The sequence below is a fragment of the Polypterus senegalus genome, chromosome 3, assembly GCF_016835505.1.
Source record: "Polypterus senegalus isolate Bchr_013 chromosome 3, ASM1683550v1, whole genome shotgun sequence".
Taxonomy (NCBI): Eukaryota; Metazoa; Chordata; class Cladistia; order Polypteriformes; family Polypteridae; genus Polypterus; species Polypterus senegalus.
The window spans coordinates 278,520,596-278,539,123 of NC_053156.1; the positions used below are offsets into that span (position 1 = coordinate 278,520,596).

Genomic DNA, 18,528 nt, shown 5'->3' on the forward strand with positions numbered 1-18,528 from the left:
CTACAGTGCCATCCATAATGTTTAGGACAAAGACACATTTTTCCTTGAGTTACTCCTCTACTCTACGGTTTAAACTTATTAATCAAGCAATTCAGATGTAATTAAAGTGCCCATGGTATACTTTCATTTACGGGTATTTAAATGCATTTTGGTCACACCGTGTAGAAATGACAACACTTTTTCTACATAATCCCACCATTTCAGGACACTATTTAATTCCTCTGGTGTGTTTCATTGCTTCATAAGATACCTCGGCCTGTTTCTACCCTTTGGAGTCTGTAGTTGCCATTGGCACCAGACCAGAGCTGTGCCAATGAAAGTCAAAGAGGCTATTATGAGGCTGAAAAACAGGAATAAAATCATTAGAGGCATCAGTAAAACCCTAGGATGACCTAAATCAACTGTCTGGAATATCAAGAAGAAGAAAGAACACACTGGTGAGCTCAGTAATCACAAAGTGACTGGTAGGCCAAAGAAGACCTCCACTGCTGATGACAGAAGAATCCTCACTATGATAAAGAAAAAGCCCCAAAGGACTTTCTGGCAGATCAGAAACAGACTTCAGGGGGTCTACGTGTGTTTTGTTAGAGACGACTATCCGCAGAAGACTTCATGAACAGAAGTATAGAGGCCAGCCACACTGCAAGATACAGACCACTACACTACAGGCCACAAAAACAGGACGGCCAGATTACAGTTTGTGAAAAAAGGACTTGAAAGAGCCTGCAGAATTCAGGGAAAAGTTCCAGTGGACAGACAAGAAAAAGACTTCCATATGCTGAAGAAAAAATTTAAGGGGACAAGCCCCCCAAAACAAGCAGGAGCTGAAGATGGCTGCATTAGAAGCTTGGCAGGACATGGGCTTGGAAGACCCTCAGCACCTGTGCTGATTTTTATGAATCGCAGACTTCAAACACTTATTGCACAGTGACTGTGTGGAAAAACCTTTAAACTAAATTCTGGAATGTTCACTTTAATCTTGTCTGAATTGTTTAATTTGTAATTTTAAACTGTGGAACAGAGGGAAAAATCAAGGGAAAATGTGCCTTTGTCCCAAACATTATGGAGTGCACTGTCGGTATCCACTATTCTAAACTGTTAGCAGTTTTCTTTTAAATCTGTTGGAGCAACAAATAGAAGATTGTTCTGTTTCTTTATCCTGGTTTAGACTGATTACCAAATATCCTGTCATTCCTATTTATTAAGCATTTTTGTTCTGTGTCAAATACACATATAGCTTTTTGTCTTTCCATAATCCTTCCTGTCCTTCCAGGTCTGTGGATGCCTCATCCTGGGCTTTGGAATATACCTCATGATGCAGGACTACATAGTTGGACTCTTCCCTAGCGTTCCCTTCTTTTCCATCTCCAATACTCTGATCATAGTTGGCACCATAATCATGGTAGTGTCATTTCTTGGATGCCTCGGGTCCCTGAAGGAGAATAAATGTCTTCTTTGCTCAGTAAGTATGAAATAGTCTTAAATCCTAGTACTGTATTTTATATCAAAATACATATGCTGTGTTCTCGTTCTTTGGTCACTACCTGCTGCTCATGACCATAGGTGAGGGTAGGAACATAGATTGACTGGTAAATTGAGAGCTTTGCCTGTCGGCTCATCTCCTTTATCACAATGACAGACTGATGCAGAACCCACATCACTGCGGACACCACACTGATCCGCCTGTCGATCTCCTGCTCCATTCTGCCCTCACTTATGAACAAGACCCCAAGATACTTGAACTCCTCCACTTGGGGCAGGATCTCGCTCCCAACCCTGAAAGGGCACTCCACCCTTTTTCGGCTGAGGACCATGGTCTCAGATTTGAGGGTGCTGATTCCCATCCCAGCCGCTTCACACTCAGCTGCAAACCGATTCAGAGAGAGCTGAAGATCACAGCCTGATGAAGCAAACAGGACAACATCATCTGCAAAAAGCAGTGACCCAATCCTGAGTCCATCAAACCGGATCCCCTCAACACCCTTTTTGCTCCAACAAATTCTGTCCATAAAAGTTATGAACAGAATCGGTGACAAAGGGCAGCCCTGGCAGAGTCCAACTCGCACCAGAAACGGGTTTGACTTACTGCCGGCAATGTGGAGCAAGCTCTGACACCAGTTGTACAGGGACTGAACAGCCCTTATCAGGGGGTCCGGTACCCCATACTCCCGGATCACCCCTCACAGGATTCCCCGAGGGACATGGTAGAACACTTTTTCAAAGTCCACAAAACACATGTAGACTGGTTGGGCAAACTCCCATGCACCCTCCAGGACCCTGTCAAGGGTGTAGAGCTGGTCCACTGTTCTGCGACTAGGATGAAAACCACACTGTTCCTCCTTAATCCAAGGTTTGACTATCTGATGGACCCTCCTCTCCAGGACCCCCCGAATAGACTTTACCAGGGAGGCTGAAGAGTGTGATCCCTCTGTAGTTGGAACACACCCTGCGGTCCCCCTTTTTAAAGAGAGAGACCACCAACTTGGTCTGCCAATCCAGAGGCACTGTCCCCGATGTCCATACGATGTTGCAGAGGCATGTCAACCAAGACAGTCCTACAACATCTAGAGCCTTGAGGAACTCCAGGCGTATCTCATCCACCCCCGGGGCCCTGCCACCAAGGAGTTTTTTGACCTCCTCGGTCACCTCAGTCCCAGAGATGGGAGAGCCCACCTCCGAGTCCCCAGTCTCTGCTTCCTCTTTGGAAGACATATTAGTGGGATTGAGGAGGTCTTTGAAGTTCTCCCCCCACCGACCAACTACGTCCCAAGTCAAGGTCAGCAGCACACCACCCCCGCCATACACAGTGTTGACACTGCACCACTTCCCCCTCCTGAGACACCGAACCGTGGACCAGAATTTTTGGAGAAGTCGTTCTCCATGGCCTCCTCAAACTCCTCCCACACCCGAGTTTTTGCCTCAGCAACCAATGAAGCCACATTCCGCTTGGCCTGCCGGTACCTATTAGCTGCCTATTAGCTGCCTCCAGAGATCCACAGGACAAAAGGGTCTCGTAAGACTCCTTCTTCAGCTTGACAGCATCCCTAAACCTCCTATGATGAATAAAAACTTTGAATGGTGTTTTCCCTCACCCCTTTCTGGAGCCAGGCCTGGAGGTGGTGCTTGATGGCGAGTACCTGGTAGCCGGGCCTGCCCCCATGAGGCTTGGCCGGGCACAGCCAAAAGACGCAACGTGGGTCCTCCTTCCCATGGGCTCACCACCTGTAGGAGGGGCCAAGGAAGTTGGGTACAGTGTGAGTCAGGTGGGAGCCGAAGGCGGGGACCTTGGTGGTCCCATCCTCGGCTACAGAAGCTGGCTCTTGGAACGTGAAATGTCACCTCACTGAAGGGGAAGGAGCCTGAGCTAGTGCGCAAGGTTGAGAGGTTCCGGGTAGATATAGTCGGGCTCACTTCGATGCACAGTGTGGGCTCTGGAACCAATCTCCTTGAGAGGGGCTTGACTCTCTACCACTCTTTGTGGGCATACTTATTGCCCCCTGACTTGGAGCCTGTTCATTGAGGTTTACCCCAGTAGATGAGAGGGTCCTAACTGTTGTTTGTGCGTATGGACAGCGGCGGTGAGGCATACTTCAATCTAGGAGTCCAAAATAACAAAACAATGGCTTTAATAACAAACTCTCAATAAGTGATAAAGGAAAAAAAGAAAGCACAATCAAAACAAAAAATAATAAACACCTTAGGGCCTAACCAAACAATAGTGACCCCTGACTAATTGGTTAACACGTCTCTGCTGCTCACTTTTCTCTACTCGGTTCTCCTAACTCAATATTTCCAGCTGAGCTTTTGTCACCAGCTGCCTCCCAACTCTTAGCTTTCTGAGCAAAGGAAGCAATGTCATTTTACACTGGGCTCCAACCACCTTCTGGGTACCCTACTGGAAGCACTTGACACTGATTTTTAGTGTTGCATGGGTAGCACTCCCCTTAGTGGCACCTGAAATTCATGCATGTTAGACCCACTACAGATTTGTTCTGGAGAGGGCCATATTGGTTGTCATAGCCAGTATGACCATGAGGCCATAAGACATCATCCCCATCACTCTGAGGAACCTCAAACCCTGTAATAGGGCTTCTGTTAAGACCTTGAAAGACCTTTTGCTGTGAGGGTAGCATCTTCTGCTGGTCAAAAAGGGTGCTGCTACCCAGATTAACTTCACACAATCTAGCTCTTTAGCCACTACACCCACTACATATGTAAATACCGCATGCATGCACTTTCTCAATAAATAATAATGGAACTTGTTAGCTGATTTTTTTAAAAAGTGTGAAGAAAGTAGAGAAATAATGAAAAGTAGAGACACTGAATATTTTCTGAATATCTGACAGATCTCTTTCTTTTCTAGTTCTTCATTTTGCTGTTACTCCTGCTTGTAACAGAGGTGTCAGTTGCCGTTGTTCTCTTGGTTAAAGAATCAGAGGTGAGTCTGTGAACAGGAGATGTGCTTATGTAGTTAACCTTCTGAAAACAGTATTTCTCATGATGGTTTGTATATTGTATATATTCTATAAGATAGCCTGATGATTTGTAACCTCATCAGTTTTCCTCATTTGCAAAACCTTCAATGGTGCCAGTGAATCTATGGTGCCATAGGAATCAATGCCTTTTATTGATATTCATGTTTTTGAATACTTCACTAAAATGAGATGCCAGAGGTTCATAACCTTAAAACATTTTGTGAAGGATTAGGAGGTAGTGGCACCATTTGTAACTGGTGGAGGGCATTACCTTGGCATAAATGCTGGAAGCAAGCAATCCAGGGCTCAGGTACTAGAAGGGGATGTTGACAAAGCTAACACCGTTAACCAGCTTTTTAATAGATTTTTCCTCCGACTACTTCTTCCAATGACCAGTTACCCCCACATCATTCCTGCTATATCAATTAGTACTACCAATTCTCCTTGAATGACCATTGATGGTTCCACCTCTGACCATCAGTAATGAGCTGCCTGCAACTGAAGACCAAGGAAACAGACAAATGAGGAAGCCGCACACAGAAAAATACACAGGGCCAAATGGTGTCAAACCTTGAGTTCTTAAGGCCTGTACTGACAAACTTTGCGGTGTCTTCTGTCCCCTGTTCAGTTTGTTCCTGGGGATCCAGAAAGTGCTGCTGCTGTGGAAAACATCCTGCATTGTTCCTGTCCCAAAGAAGGCAGGTGCCTCTTCACCTAATGACTACAGACCAGTGGCATTTAGATCTTTCATCATGAAGATCTTTGAGAGGCTGGCCCTGGAATATATGAGTTCTTTTGTAGCAGACCACTTGGACCTCCTGCAATTTGCCTACCAGACAAAGATTGGACTGGAGGATGCAAATATTAATCTGCTCAATAAAGCTTATTCTCACCTGGGTAAAGTTGGCTGTACTATGAGAGTTATGTTTTTGATTTCTCAAATGCCCTCAGTACCATCCAGCAATTCCTGGTCAGTGCTAAATTCAGGGTGGACAAGCCTGTGGTGTCCTGGATAATGAATTATCTATCTGGTAGACAATAGTTTGTGAGACTGAAGGTCTTTGTCTGTGCTATGGATGTGAGCAACACGGGAGCACCACAAGGAACTGTCCTGTCTCCCTTTCTCTTTGCTCTGTACACCTCAGGCTGTAAATATAACACCAGGTTACTTGCAGAAATTCTCAGATGATTCTGCACTTATGGGGTGTACTGATAAGGAGGATGAGACTAAGTATCAGAGTCAGGTGGAGAACTTTGTGTCTTGGTGCAAAGAGAATTGTCTGCATCTTAACATCAGCAAAACCAATGAAATGGTTATTGACTTTCACTGCATGAAAGAGCCTCCATGTCAGGTCACCATTCAGGGTGTGGATGTGGTGATGGTACACTCTTACAAGTGCTTGGGGGTCCACATCAATGACAGCTTGGACAGGTCTCATAATACACAGTAATGATGTACGAAAAAAGGACATGCAGACTTTTTTTCTGAGGAGACTGTGCTCCTTTAATGTGTGCAGTGTAGTGACATCCTTCATGTATTCAATAATACTGTGATGGCCAGTGCGATTTTCTGCACTGTGGTGTAACCCACTAAATCAACAAGCTAATTAAAAGGACAGGCTTAATTATGGAACACACTCTGGAGCCCCCGGACATAGTAGAGGAGAGAATGAAGACAAAACTGAGTGCCATTATGAACAATGCTGCACATCCTCACTCTGACACACTAACACCGAGGACCGTCAGCCAATGAACCATTCAGGAGAAGTGTGTCAAGAAATGCTACAGGGGCTCCTTTGTCATACCAGCGACAATACAACTACATAATGCCTCAGTGGGACAGCCAAGTCAGAACTTTTCTTTCTTTTTAGTTATTCTGGTGTGTATTCAAACCATAGTGTGTGTGCATATTTATTTATTTAATGAGCTTCTGTAAAAAAGCTACATTTCCCACTGGGTACAAGTACATTCTGTCTGTCTACCTGTACTTCACTGGGGAGCCCAGAAATAAACTGAAATAGTTTTAATTGTATTGTATTGGCTCGACAAGCTACTGGATAGTAGATTTTCACAGCCCTGCAAGAGTGCTGAGACAATTGTACTAGTGAACAGCGTCCTGGCTTTTGAGAAAGTGGAGTGTGGATTGAAATGTTTTAGCTGATGCTGGAGGCATGTCCTTGAAAAATGAGGGACAGAAGTAGGTTCCTTTAAAGATCTTGGAGCGAAAATGTTGAGTTGGAACTGAGATCTTTGCTGTATTTGACTTTAAGTAAAGCTTCATTATTTAACTGTCCCAACAGGTCACATTTCCATTACTTTTGACGGCAAGCTACATTTTTAATTGTATAGCTCAAACAAATGGTACACACTAGTACAAAAATGTGTATACAATCTTAATGCTGCAATGAAAAAGAAATATCCCATTTGTCACTCCTGTAAGGCTGATCCGTTTACCAAATGAAGTGTGTTCTTTCTCTCTTTCCATCTCACTTTATCTATATGGCAGCCTGTTCGGCTGGCGATAACATGGAGTTCACCAACCTCAGGTTAGCACTGACCTATTAAAGCTGTATGTTTGGGGCACTGTTGAACGTCTGGCATCTTAATTTAGGTGTCCACATGGTATAGATGAAGAATGTGACTGAACACCTCTTAAGTGCTTTTTCAGAGAGTTTGAAAAAACTGCAACAGCGTGTAGTATCTATCTATCTATCTATCTATCTATCTATCTATCTATCTATCTATCTATCTATCTATCTATCTAACCACATAAGATAAAAGGTGGCAATTAATAGCATATTAAGAAATTAAAAATAAAATGTAACATGACAGGCTGGATTGGTCTTGTAATAAACGGTAACTACATAAGAGTCATGCTTTAGTTATAGATGATTAATTGGGTGAACAGTTCAATGTTGAATTTCACATTTTTCTTATGTAAACAGATTGAGGAACAAATTACTAAGGAACTGAAGACGAGCTTGTCTCAGTATCAAAACAGCACGTCCAAAACCTGGGATGAAGTCCAGAAAAGAGTAAGCTACCATCACATTAAGCATATTTATTAAAATCAACTCTCTTCACTTATTTTATTGTCATATATCTATTCTGTACTTGAAATCAACTGAGTTTCTAAGATTTTACCTTTTATAGGCAGATTTATTTGTTAGATATGTGAAGACTAAGATTTTTATTTAAAATCTGTGCAGATGGAATGCTGTGGCATAAGTTCCTCTAAAGACTGGATTCCTGAAGTACCGGGTTCCTGCTGTAAGACTGACAATTGTGACGTTTCAAAAACTGATAATTTATGGAAAGAGGTGAGTAACTATATTTCTTGCTATCAAGTACTGAACATTGTACCAGCTGATCTTCACAATATTTTGAAAAAATGATATCAGTAGGGACTAACAAGCTCTGCTGGACCGATTGGCCTGTTCTCATCAAAAACTTTATTGTGTTACTACATACTTTGCCCTTTTCTTGTGTGATGCAATCCAGCTTCCTCTTTTCATGGTCCACTTCCTGTACTATGTTTTTCCTCCCCTTATTCTTCCTCTGTTTTAAGAAATATAATGTAGCTGATCAGGGACATACTCTCTCTCTATGTCTCTCTCCTTCTTTATAGTTATCTTAAGCAAGTGACTTGCCCTTCTTGAAGAGCTCTTAGGGACTTCATGTCCATTGGCCATTGGCCTACCTATCTCTCTATATTGGAACTCCTGCACCGAATGGAAATCAGTCCCACACAGGATCAAAGAGGCACTTAATGGTGAGGAGTGTACAAGAAGGAGGTGATAGATCTTTACAGCAAGGCCAAATTAACAGCAAGAGCATGCTGTGTTTCCGGCATGATGAAACAGCCATGTACAGACCTTTCATCGAGTCACTATATCACTTTTGTCGCAATAGATATGTCAGCAAATGTATATACAGTCGATTCCGGTTAATTGGACCAGCCGCTTATTCGGACCAAATCCTAAAGAACCAAAACAGATCATATTACATAAGCCTAATATTGTTCGCTTATTTGGACCAGATTTTCCGTTTAATCCGACCAAAGAACGTGACAGAGAATAAGAAAAAGAAGCCACATGTTGCCTGCGGAAAGCGGATGTAAAGCGGGTCAGTGACATTGGGAGTATCCCTGGGCTCCCCAGGAGAACTTATGCTTTTATCAAAGGTCAGGAAATCAGAATATTTGTACCAAGTGCAAACCCGTGGAGGGGAACATGCCTGCCCTTTCTTTCCTAAAACGGACCGCCCAGTAACATGAAGTCGAGCGTAAACGAGAGTGTCCGTGCAAGGAATTCCTTCCTGTCAATCAGGATTAAAGCTTTTGCTTCAAGAAAGTCAAACTGGACGCTTTTAGTGCCGAAGCTTTGAATGCCGAGCATTTTGTGGCTCTCCTGACCTCCACATCTTGACCCGGAAACACCAAGATTTTGTTCAAGTACAGTGCGTCAACAGAATGCGTCAGATCACACTAGACAAGTTCTTCAGACATTGACTGGAATTTGGTAATGTAACCTTTTTTATTGTGCTTCGCTTGCTGAGTGTCGTGTAGATCGTTTCGAAGAATTTGTAGATTTCTTTTTCAATAAACAAAGTTGTAAGCACTGCGGTGGGTTGGCACCCTGCCCAGGATTGGTTCCTGCCTTGTGCCCTCTGTTGGCTGGATTGGCTCCAGTAGACCCCTGTGACCCTGTGTTCAGATTCAGTGGGTTGGAAAATGGATGGATGGATGGAAAGTTGTAAACAACCGTACATGTACGTAGTTATTGTTTGTACGTTCACCATACACGTGTGCACCACAATAAAAGTCATAATGACATTTTAATACATTACTTATAGCACGTCCCATCTTAGTTGCACATGTATAGGGCAATGTTCGTGTAATCGGACCAGCCGGTTATTAGGACCAAAATGATCGCGTCCCGATGTGGTCCGAATAACAGGAATCGACTGTATCCCATTGATATACTGTATCCTGCAGGGGGTGTACGCTCGCTGGGAATATGTTTGTTAGAAATTACTGCTTTTACTAAACCAAAGGTCTAAACACATATATATATATATATATATATATATACAGCCCGATAAACACCCCGACCACAGAGAGACAGACACCAGATGTCGAGTGCCACACACGTTTATTTTGACCAAAGTCCCACACAACACACAATGCTCCCAGCACCAATCACCCTCCATATCCTGCAGTCTCCGTGAACCGCCTTTCCTCTCCTTCTGGGAGCTGCGTCCTGCTCCCGCTCCCGACTCTAGTTCCCTGATTGGAGTGAGACGGCCCCTTTTATTTCCACCCGGATGTGCTCCAGGTGCCTGATGACATCCTTCCGGCAGCACTTCCTGGTGTGGCGGAAGTGCTGCCTTTTCACCCGGAAGCACTCTGGGCGTCGCTGGAAGGATCTTCCTCCACCTTCCCAGGTGTGGCGGAAGTGCATCTTTCCCGGGCTCCACAACGCTTGGGGCGCCCCCTGGAGGTGGCCACAGGCCCCAATGGGTTGCCATATAAGCCACCTCCCAGTCCTTCCAGGTGTCCCGGCTGGGTCTGACCCCCAGCCTCCTGTGACAATATATATAGCAGCGAAGGTCTGTGATACGGTTTGCAAATTTGTAGCTAGAAGTCCACAAAGAGAGAAGATGAGTCACATATCTTAAAATAGTTGTTTTTTTCCTAAGCTTTCCACCCCTACCAGGAATTCGTCATCAGAGAAAATGATTAGACATGTAGGAATCAAGGGCACTATATAGCAAGTGAGGAATTGGGTAGGGGCTAGGGGTGTGTGTAAGAGGGGTGGTTGGAATAATAAGGTGGAGTTTGGAGGGTGTTGGTCATAAAGTCTTATTAACTGCAATATGTGGATGTTCTTCTTTTTAAGCCTGCATATGCTGAGTTCATGTCCAAGTGTCTGTTAATGCCGTTTTCATTTTGTCAGCCAGCTCTCTGGCACTTTTATTGTTAGGCTTGAGTTTTACTTGCACTGTGTCCCAGTTAAATGTGTGTCGGGCTGAACTTGTATGTATTTATTTCCAGGTGTTGGATTGCATAGCTTTTTTTTTTTTTTACATTAGTAGTCATTTCCATTGTTTTAACTGTGTTGAGCTCAAGATGTTTTTATTTTGTAACACTATGATGGAAGACTGTGCACCTCATTCCTATACACTTCCTTCTTGCCATTAATATTGAGACCAATGAGCTTAGTATCATCAGAAAATTTCAGTAACTTGACTGAGTGGTCTATAGGGGTGGAGTTGTTTGTGTGCGGCTAGAATAATAGAGGGGACAACACACGGCTCCATGGAGCACTGGTGCTTATGGTGCACAAGCGAAGGTTCATTCATATGTATGTTTTCCTGTTTGTGAAGAAGTCAAACATCCACTAACAAATAATGGTGCCAATATTTAATCAAGCAAATTTGAAATAAAAAGTTCAGGTATTATTGAAGCAAAGACCGTGCTGAACTCTACAAACATACTTCTTGCATATTGTACTTGCCAGGGCAGTCCAGATGCTTCAGAATATAGTAGAAGCCAATGTTTCCTGAAATGTTGTCTCTTCCAGGCTAACTGAAGAGTGTCTAGGGTGGGTCCTGCAGCACCTTCAGCAGCCTTCTATGTCTCCATAAAATGATACATATACTGAATTGTGGCAGATTCCTTACTAAAGTGTCTCCTGTCCAACTACCATGTGTGGTTGAAATTAAGTAATTAGTACACTCCTAGTTGAGAGAACAATCACTGAGTGGCAGAGCTCATTTAAGAAGATGTGTTTAGCACATAGAAAATCAAAATTTAATATGTTGACATCATGGGCTGGTAAATAGAAGCTGGCTTTAATAAAGTTACAGTAAGTTGTGGCCCAGTAGACCAAGAGATTGCAAAGAGGAAAGTGTTGCTTAGGGCAGGACCAGCGAGGTTCCAAAAAAGATAAGGAAGTGTACCCTGGCAGTGATAATGCAAATTGGGATGCCAGTGTAGAAAGAAGGGCAATACCCAAGGGTAAGGTGGCTTGTATGTGCACTATATGCTCCAAAAAGGCTAGACTGCTAGATGGTAGGAGATGGGCAAACCTCCACCAGCGCTCTATAGGGCAAGCAACCTAACAAGTGTCAAAGGCTTTCCTTATTTTCCTAGACTGAGGCCATGAAATTATTTGGCGATTGTAAAATACATTTTTGCCATAAGAGAGAATGCAACAAGGACCGGGATACAAGAGTCCAGGAAACAGGATGGCTACCCTAAAGAGTTGGCTATCTGCATTTAATGTAAGGCTCTGAGGGAGAGCCCTTATGTAGTGTCCCTGTTGGAAGGCTGGCCCTCTTTATCACCAGACGTATGTAACTCTAGAACATAGCTGGAAGTAAACTCATAAGTCACTTTACCACTGCAGGAATTTTTGTCAGGAACCAGGGATTTCTAAAAGCTCAGGAACTTGTGTAACATTCCCACCACAGTAACTTGGGCCATGTGTAGTTCCTGGTAGGTTGCTCTTGGTATTTTTTTAGTTCCTCCTCCAGAGTGTATACTTTTTGTTCATCCCAGAACTATTGTGAATGGGGCTCAGGTGATGAATTGTGCTAAATGGATGTCCACAAGCACTGGACCTGTAGCAGACTCTAGTGAAGATAGAAATCCACACTTCGCATCACATCACCCATCCTAGCTGCCTCCTTGAAAGCAAATGCAAAAGAAAGCAATAATCTCCCCCATGAAGTCGCAATCACTTCATCTAAATAAGTCTATATAAATAACCTTACTTCACATTGCGTCACTCTTCTTTGGGTATTGCATGTTCTGTATAAAGGTTACAGTTCCTGTTATACAGTGAGAACATAACACATGAAAGTAGCTCAGGGCCTTCATCAAACAGGAAGTTATTGGTGTCTGAAGACAAAGTTCCTGTAGTGGGAAAACGGCTATAAATGCAGCTTGAATACCGCAGTCTTGGTAATGAATTAAACTGATACTGATAAAAGAGTTGTACTGTGTATCCTGCAAAATCTGCCATATTGAGATCAATATCAATTTGTAGCACTTCAGAATTTCTTATAGTAATGGCTACACAGCATTTTCAAGTGGAGAGCAGTATCTTCTTTTTGTTGTTGTTTTACCTGTAAGCTGTAGTGCCTTCCAGGTAGTATTTGAACACCAGTTCATCAGGCTCAGCAGTATAAATTCTGAAAAAGTCAACAGATTTTTCAGTTTAAACAAATCCTCATATCTTAAAATTTGTATCTGGATGAACAGATAAATGGGGGCGGCACAGTGGTGCAGTGGTAGCGCTGCTGCCTTGCAGTTAGGAGACCCAGGTTCGCTTCCCGGGTCCTCCCTGCGTGGAGTTTGCATGTTCTCCCCGTGTCTGCGTGGGTTTCCTCCCACAATCCAAAGACATGCAGGTTAGGTGGATTGGCGATTCTAAATTGGCCCTAGTGTGTGCTCGGTGTTTGTGTGTGTCCTGCGGTGGGTTGGCACCCTGCCCAGGATTGGTTCCTGCCTTGTTCCCTGTGTTGGCTGGGATTGGCTCCCGTGACCCTGTATTCGGATTCAGCAGGTTAGAAAATGGATGAACAGATAAACAGGTCAAAGTCAGATATATTGGCCAAAGAGCTGATAAAAAGAAATTTTTTAAATTGCAGCAAAAATGTGATCTCCAGGCTGGTATCCAGTTTGGGAACTTAAGGGTTACATCTCTGCTCATGATGTTGTCCTCTTGGCTTTATCAGGCTGTGAAATCTGGCATTAAATGGAATAGTTTACAGCTCAATTAGCACAGGTGGGGCAAGAATTATCATCTCCAAATCTTAGTGTATGGTCTTCTTCTGGGAAAAAAGAAAGCATGCGCCCCTGAGGTAAAAGGCAAGCACCAGCCATCTTTGGAGGGGTTCCAGTACTCTGGGTCTTGTTTTACAAATGATAGTAGAGATAATATTGAGAAGGTAGGTTTTCAGAAAAAAAAATAAAGTTAATAATCTATAAACACATCCTTATCATCCTCTTCGATGATCATAAGCTTTGGATAGTCCATAATGGAATGAGATTTCAATTACAAGTGGCCAAAATGAGATTCCTACACTGGCATCACTCGGTGACCGAGTGGACGTGTCATCAATATGTAATTAGAGAAGCTGAGATCTTGAGAGGAGCCAGCTGAGTGGATTGTGCATGTAGTGTTAGGATACCCCCTGAGTATCACCACAGAAGATTCAATCCAGAAGAATCCCCAGGAGGAGCTGAAAAACTGTGCTTTTCATCAATCAATAAAATCTTAGCAAAAGCGCCCACGCTTTTATTTTACGAGTGATGTATAAGAGACTTATTTTTTACTTTTTAGTACAATTTTTAACTTAATATAAGCGTGGTTTTTAAAAAGTATTTTTTTTATATATAAATTAACATTAGACCTGTGAGTGACTGACACACGATTGATGCATCTTTCCTTTAATATTTACTCATTTACTCCATTATTACTGCTTAAGGCCAGAACAGAAGGAAACATTTTCTGAAAGTTTCTTCCTCCACTGTAACAATACAGTATATTCACCTACATATTTCTTAAAGTATATATTTCTTTCAGGGCTGCCTTGACAAAGTGAAAAAATGGTTTGAGAAAAATTACCTGAATGTGGGAATTGGCATCATCTGTATATCCATTATTCAGGTAGGTGTCTGTCTGTATTTTAAATGTGTGCTGCTGAAAGTTCAGGAAATTAGTCAAAGTCAGAGTTTGTGTGATCAAGAAACTTCTGTTTTTAATTATTCTGTTGGCATATATTTTGATTTGCAATATGAATGAATTAAACATCTGCCTTACACATCCAATTATAAAAAGTTGCTTATGGCTAAATAATTATAAAGAGAGAGAATAAGCAGTGGATCAAGGAGAGCAAGTACAATGAGCAGAGAGAAATACTTGTTCCCAGCACAGACTCAGGGCACCCTGTGCCACATGATGACAAGCAGACCCAAAACATAACCGAGCCTCCTCCATGTTTCACAGCAGGTCTGATGTTCTTTTCTTTTGAAAGGTTCATTTTTTCATCTGTTTATTGCCAAAAAGAACCAGTTTTGACATATTTGTCCAAATGATATTCTCCCAGAAGCAGTATGGCTTGTCAATATGCATTTCAGCCAATTCCCATTCTGTCTTTTTTATAGTTTTCCTTCAACAGTGGAGTCCTCCTGGGTCTTCCCCCATTGAGTCCACTGTCATTCAAAAAGTGACAGATGGTGCAATCAGACACTGATGGACCTTGACCTTGGAGTTCTGCTTGTATCTTTTTGGAAGCTGTTCTTGGCTTTTTGTCTACCATTCTCTTTATCCTTCTGTCCATTCTGGGGTTGATTTTTCTATTGTGGCCACATGCGGGGAGGTCGGTTAAAATCTCATGGACCCTAACCCTAACCCTAACCCTAACCCTAAACGTTTTTTGCAATTATTGTCATAGGAACACCAAGCTGCTTGGAGATAGCCATCTAGCCTTTATCTTTAACATGTTTGTCTATCATGTTCTTTCTGATCTCCTCAGACAACTCTTTCCTTTGCTTTCTCTGGTCGATCTTCAATGTGGGACACACGTTGATACCAAGCAGCAGAGTGATGACTTTTCTCCATTTAAATAGGCTGAATGACCGGTTGAGCAATTGGAGACATGTGGGATACTAATTCAAGAAAACAGCTAGTTTGAAAAATCACTCGAATCCAATTATTGATTATCTTTCCTAGGAATACCAACAAATGTGTGCAGGCCATTTTAGAATATCTTTGTAGAATAAGTAACACTTGATCCTTTTTCAGAATTGCTCTTCTTCTCGATCGCATTTCAAAGGCATGCAGGTCTACAGGGGACAATTGCTTTTCATGTCAATTGTTCAATTAGCTGTAAGGGGGACAACAAATTTGTCCATGCCTGTAAATGTATAGGAATTTATAAAACTTAATATTCAATCCATTGAGTAACACCAACTGGATCTAATAATGGTTCTGGATTACAATATACTTGAGATGGTTAAGACAGTCTGAAGGATCTGTTTTTCCGGCCTGTTACAAGTATAACTTGCTTATTTTTTCTGTTCTTCTAGGTGCTCGGAATGTCGTTTGCAATAACCCTCTACTGTCATATCTCCAAATCTGGCATGTCTTTCCCATGAACTAAGGTCCAAATAGAAAATGAAGAAGAAGAAGAGTGGACTTTTCTTTGCTCATCTGGCTGCTCCTTATTCCTCAATTTTGCAAGTAAATCGACAGCACTGACATCTCCTTTGAACAGCAATCTTTACTTTGATATTATGGGCTGATGGACACCTGTATGATATTTAACAGCATATTATTGGTCAGATTGACTTTCAGATGGTCTGGGACCCTGCAAGTTCATATATTTGGTAGGACTGGTCCAATATTACATTAAAATTAAAATCTGTACTTTTAGAGTCTGTCAGACCGCAGACTTGTTGGATCTTACTCTTCTGGGTGGTGTGTGTCACGTTGTAAATATAAGGTTCCTCTGTAGTGTTTTCTTTCCTCCATGCCCACTGTACTGCACTGAAATTCTCATTTATTCTCCTGTCTCCTCAAAGTCAAGATGAATTCTGTTAACCCTGAAGGGGATAACACAAACTTTGAGGTAAAACAAAACATAAAGTAAGACAAAAAGATGAAGGCTTGATTAAATGCAGCATGTATCACTTCAGGAACCCCTTCTTATTAAACAGCCAGACACAAATGATCTTACAGCACTTAATGCTTCTTGTGAAGAGTGCGTCTCAAAAATAAGCTGAAATCAGTTGATCCCTTGTGCGCCCTGATAACATTACTCTTCTTGTCCTGTCCCGATCTGCCCGTTGTTTCCTAGCTGCAATGGCCTTTGCCACTGAAAAAGCTAGTCTTCTTATTAGTGTTAGCAGTTTATGAAATGACTAATGCTCTAATAAAAACTCTCATGGTAGGCGGTGTTATTGAATAAACTAGAAATCGGTCAAGTGCTCGAGGGTATAGCTTTAAAATGTGTGTAATCCTTTCAGCAGGAAATTAAATGCTGAAGTGGTTAAAAGGAGAACTGCTCATCAGTCTCAGTTTCATTTCAACAATGGCCGTTCCAGTCAGCAGGATATCTCATCATAGTTGTTCTTTTATGGGTCAAGAGTTTACTCAATGACATTTAAGGTCGGAACCTGAAAGCTCCTTCATTAACAACATTTTCAAATGCAGTCTGGCAGCTTGGGAGACATTTATTTGTAAAAGCCTGCAACATTTCAATACTTTTCTTAAAACCCTTAGCTCGTGCATGTTATTTGCATAATAATGACCATTTTTATGTATACCTTGTAAAAGGTTGTTGAAGTCCTATTTGAAGGACTGAAGTATTCCAGTTATGCAAAGAATTATTATTATTATTATTATATGTGTGTGTGTTTTTGCTAGGAACCTATGAATTTTGTGTAGGGGTCAGAATGACATACAGCAGACAGCTGAACGCAGAAATATCATACAGTTTAAACTCCGTCGTCAATGCAGTTGTCTTTCTTCCTTTGGTGTGACTCAGGGTTCTGCGACGGGTGGGCTGAGAGGAAGCAGCAACTCAAACAGAAATGACTCCCACCCTGATAAAATATCACAGCTCAAGCAATGCAGAAGAACCACCCAAGTCGCACCCTGAGGCCTAACTATATAGACCTTGTGCTTATATTGTCCTCTGGTCCAGGAAAGATCAAAAAGCCATTGTTTTGAAAATTGCATCATCTCTGCAAATATGCATGCTGTCCATTGCTTTTTATGATTTTGTACTACAGTATTTATATATTAATAAAAATGTAAATATGACTTTTCTCAGTTACTGCTTTGTAATTATTTATTTTCTATATAATTTATGATCCATATAAACCAAATACATTTTGTTTTTGGGTAGACTTATACACCTACATTCACAAATACAACGTCAATTTGGACTTGAAAATCAATGCAACAGGCCATGTTGGAAATTGCAATACCAGGGGAAAAATGGGGACAGGGTGAGATGTGAACCCAGGATTCTGCATCTGTGTGCCGGCAGCTTTAAACTGTATGGCTCTTTAATTATTTAGTGTCATTCATAAGCTACAGTATATGTTAGTACTTTGGTGAACAAAGTAGTATTGCAACTCACACTGTTGTTCTTGCCTTTGTTTTCAAGTGAAAAATGAGGCAAAGCTGAATAGACCATGAAAACTTTACAGCTCTGAACGGGACAGAATAACAGGTCATGCATTTTTACCAATATTTTAGAGAAGGCTGAGCTACAGTGTCACCTTGTGGAATTAAGTAAAGGTTTATATTTATTGTCTTGTCTTGTATATATTGTGGAACGTGGCCCAGACACAGACAGACGGACAACGCTTTGTCACCCAGCACACACATTTTATTTACAATATTTACAGCGTAGTCCGTGCATAAACACAGTGCCTCCAGCACCGATCCCCCAAAGTCCAGGCCTCTCTTCGCAGGGCCTTCCTTCCGGCCGCCTGCACTCCTCTCTCTCTAGTCTCCTGTCCACTTCCACTCGACTCTTGACTCCGAATGAAGGCAGGCAGCCCCTTTTATAGCAGCCCGGATGGGCTCCAGCTGCTCCCCGACACTCCTCCGCGGACACTCCCCTGTGTGGCGGAAGTGCCTGCTGCACACCTGGAAGCCCTCCAGGTGTCCCCAGTCTTCTTCCCCCCAGCACTTCCTGGTGTGGTGGAAGTGCTGAGGTCCAGGGTTCCTCAGGCACCGAGGCGCCCCCTGGCAACCAGGGCGGTCACCCCCTCGTGGTCTGGAGGAGGCGCAAGCCCTTCTCCGGTCCTCCTGGGCGTCCCGGCTGGGTACCATCCCCAGCCGCGTGCCACAATATATATACAGTCATATGAAAAACTTTGGGAACCCGTCTTAATTTTTTGGATTTTTAGGTTTGGCTCCAGCAGACCCCCGTGACCCTGTGTTTGGATTCAGCGGGTTGGAAAATGGATGGATGTTTATCATAGGCTGAGCATTCAAAGTAGCAACTTCCTTTTAATATATGA

At 42.5% G+C, this 18,528-nt stretch overlaps 1 protein-coding gene across 2 annotated transcripts in view; it reads left to right on the top strand.

Annotated features, from left to right (window-relative positions):
- zgc:64051 (leukocyte surface antigen CD53) overlaps positions 1-17,319 on the top strand; it is a 56,931-nt gene extending 39,612 nt beyond the window's left edge. For both annotated transcript variants that reach the window (XM_039749267.1, XM_039749266.1), the window contains 6 exons: positions 1,274-1,462; positions 4,364-4,438; positions 7,421-7,510; positions 7,685-7,795; positions 14,072-14,155; positions 15,577-17,319. In XM_039749267.1, the coding sequence (XP_039605201.1) occupies positions 1,274-1,462; positions 4,364-4,438; positions 7,421-7,510; positions 7,685-7,795; positions 14,072-14,155; positions 15,577-15,645 (618 nt within the window). In that variant the 3' untranslated portion in view covers positions 15,646-17,319. The remainder of the gene's footprint in view (positions 1-1,273; positions 1,463-4,363; positions 4,439-7,420; positions 7,511-7,684; positions 7,796-14,071; positions 14,156-15,576) is intronic.
- Positions 17,320-18,528: the final 1,209 nt, after the last annotated feature.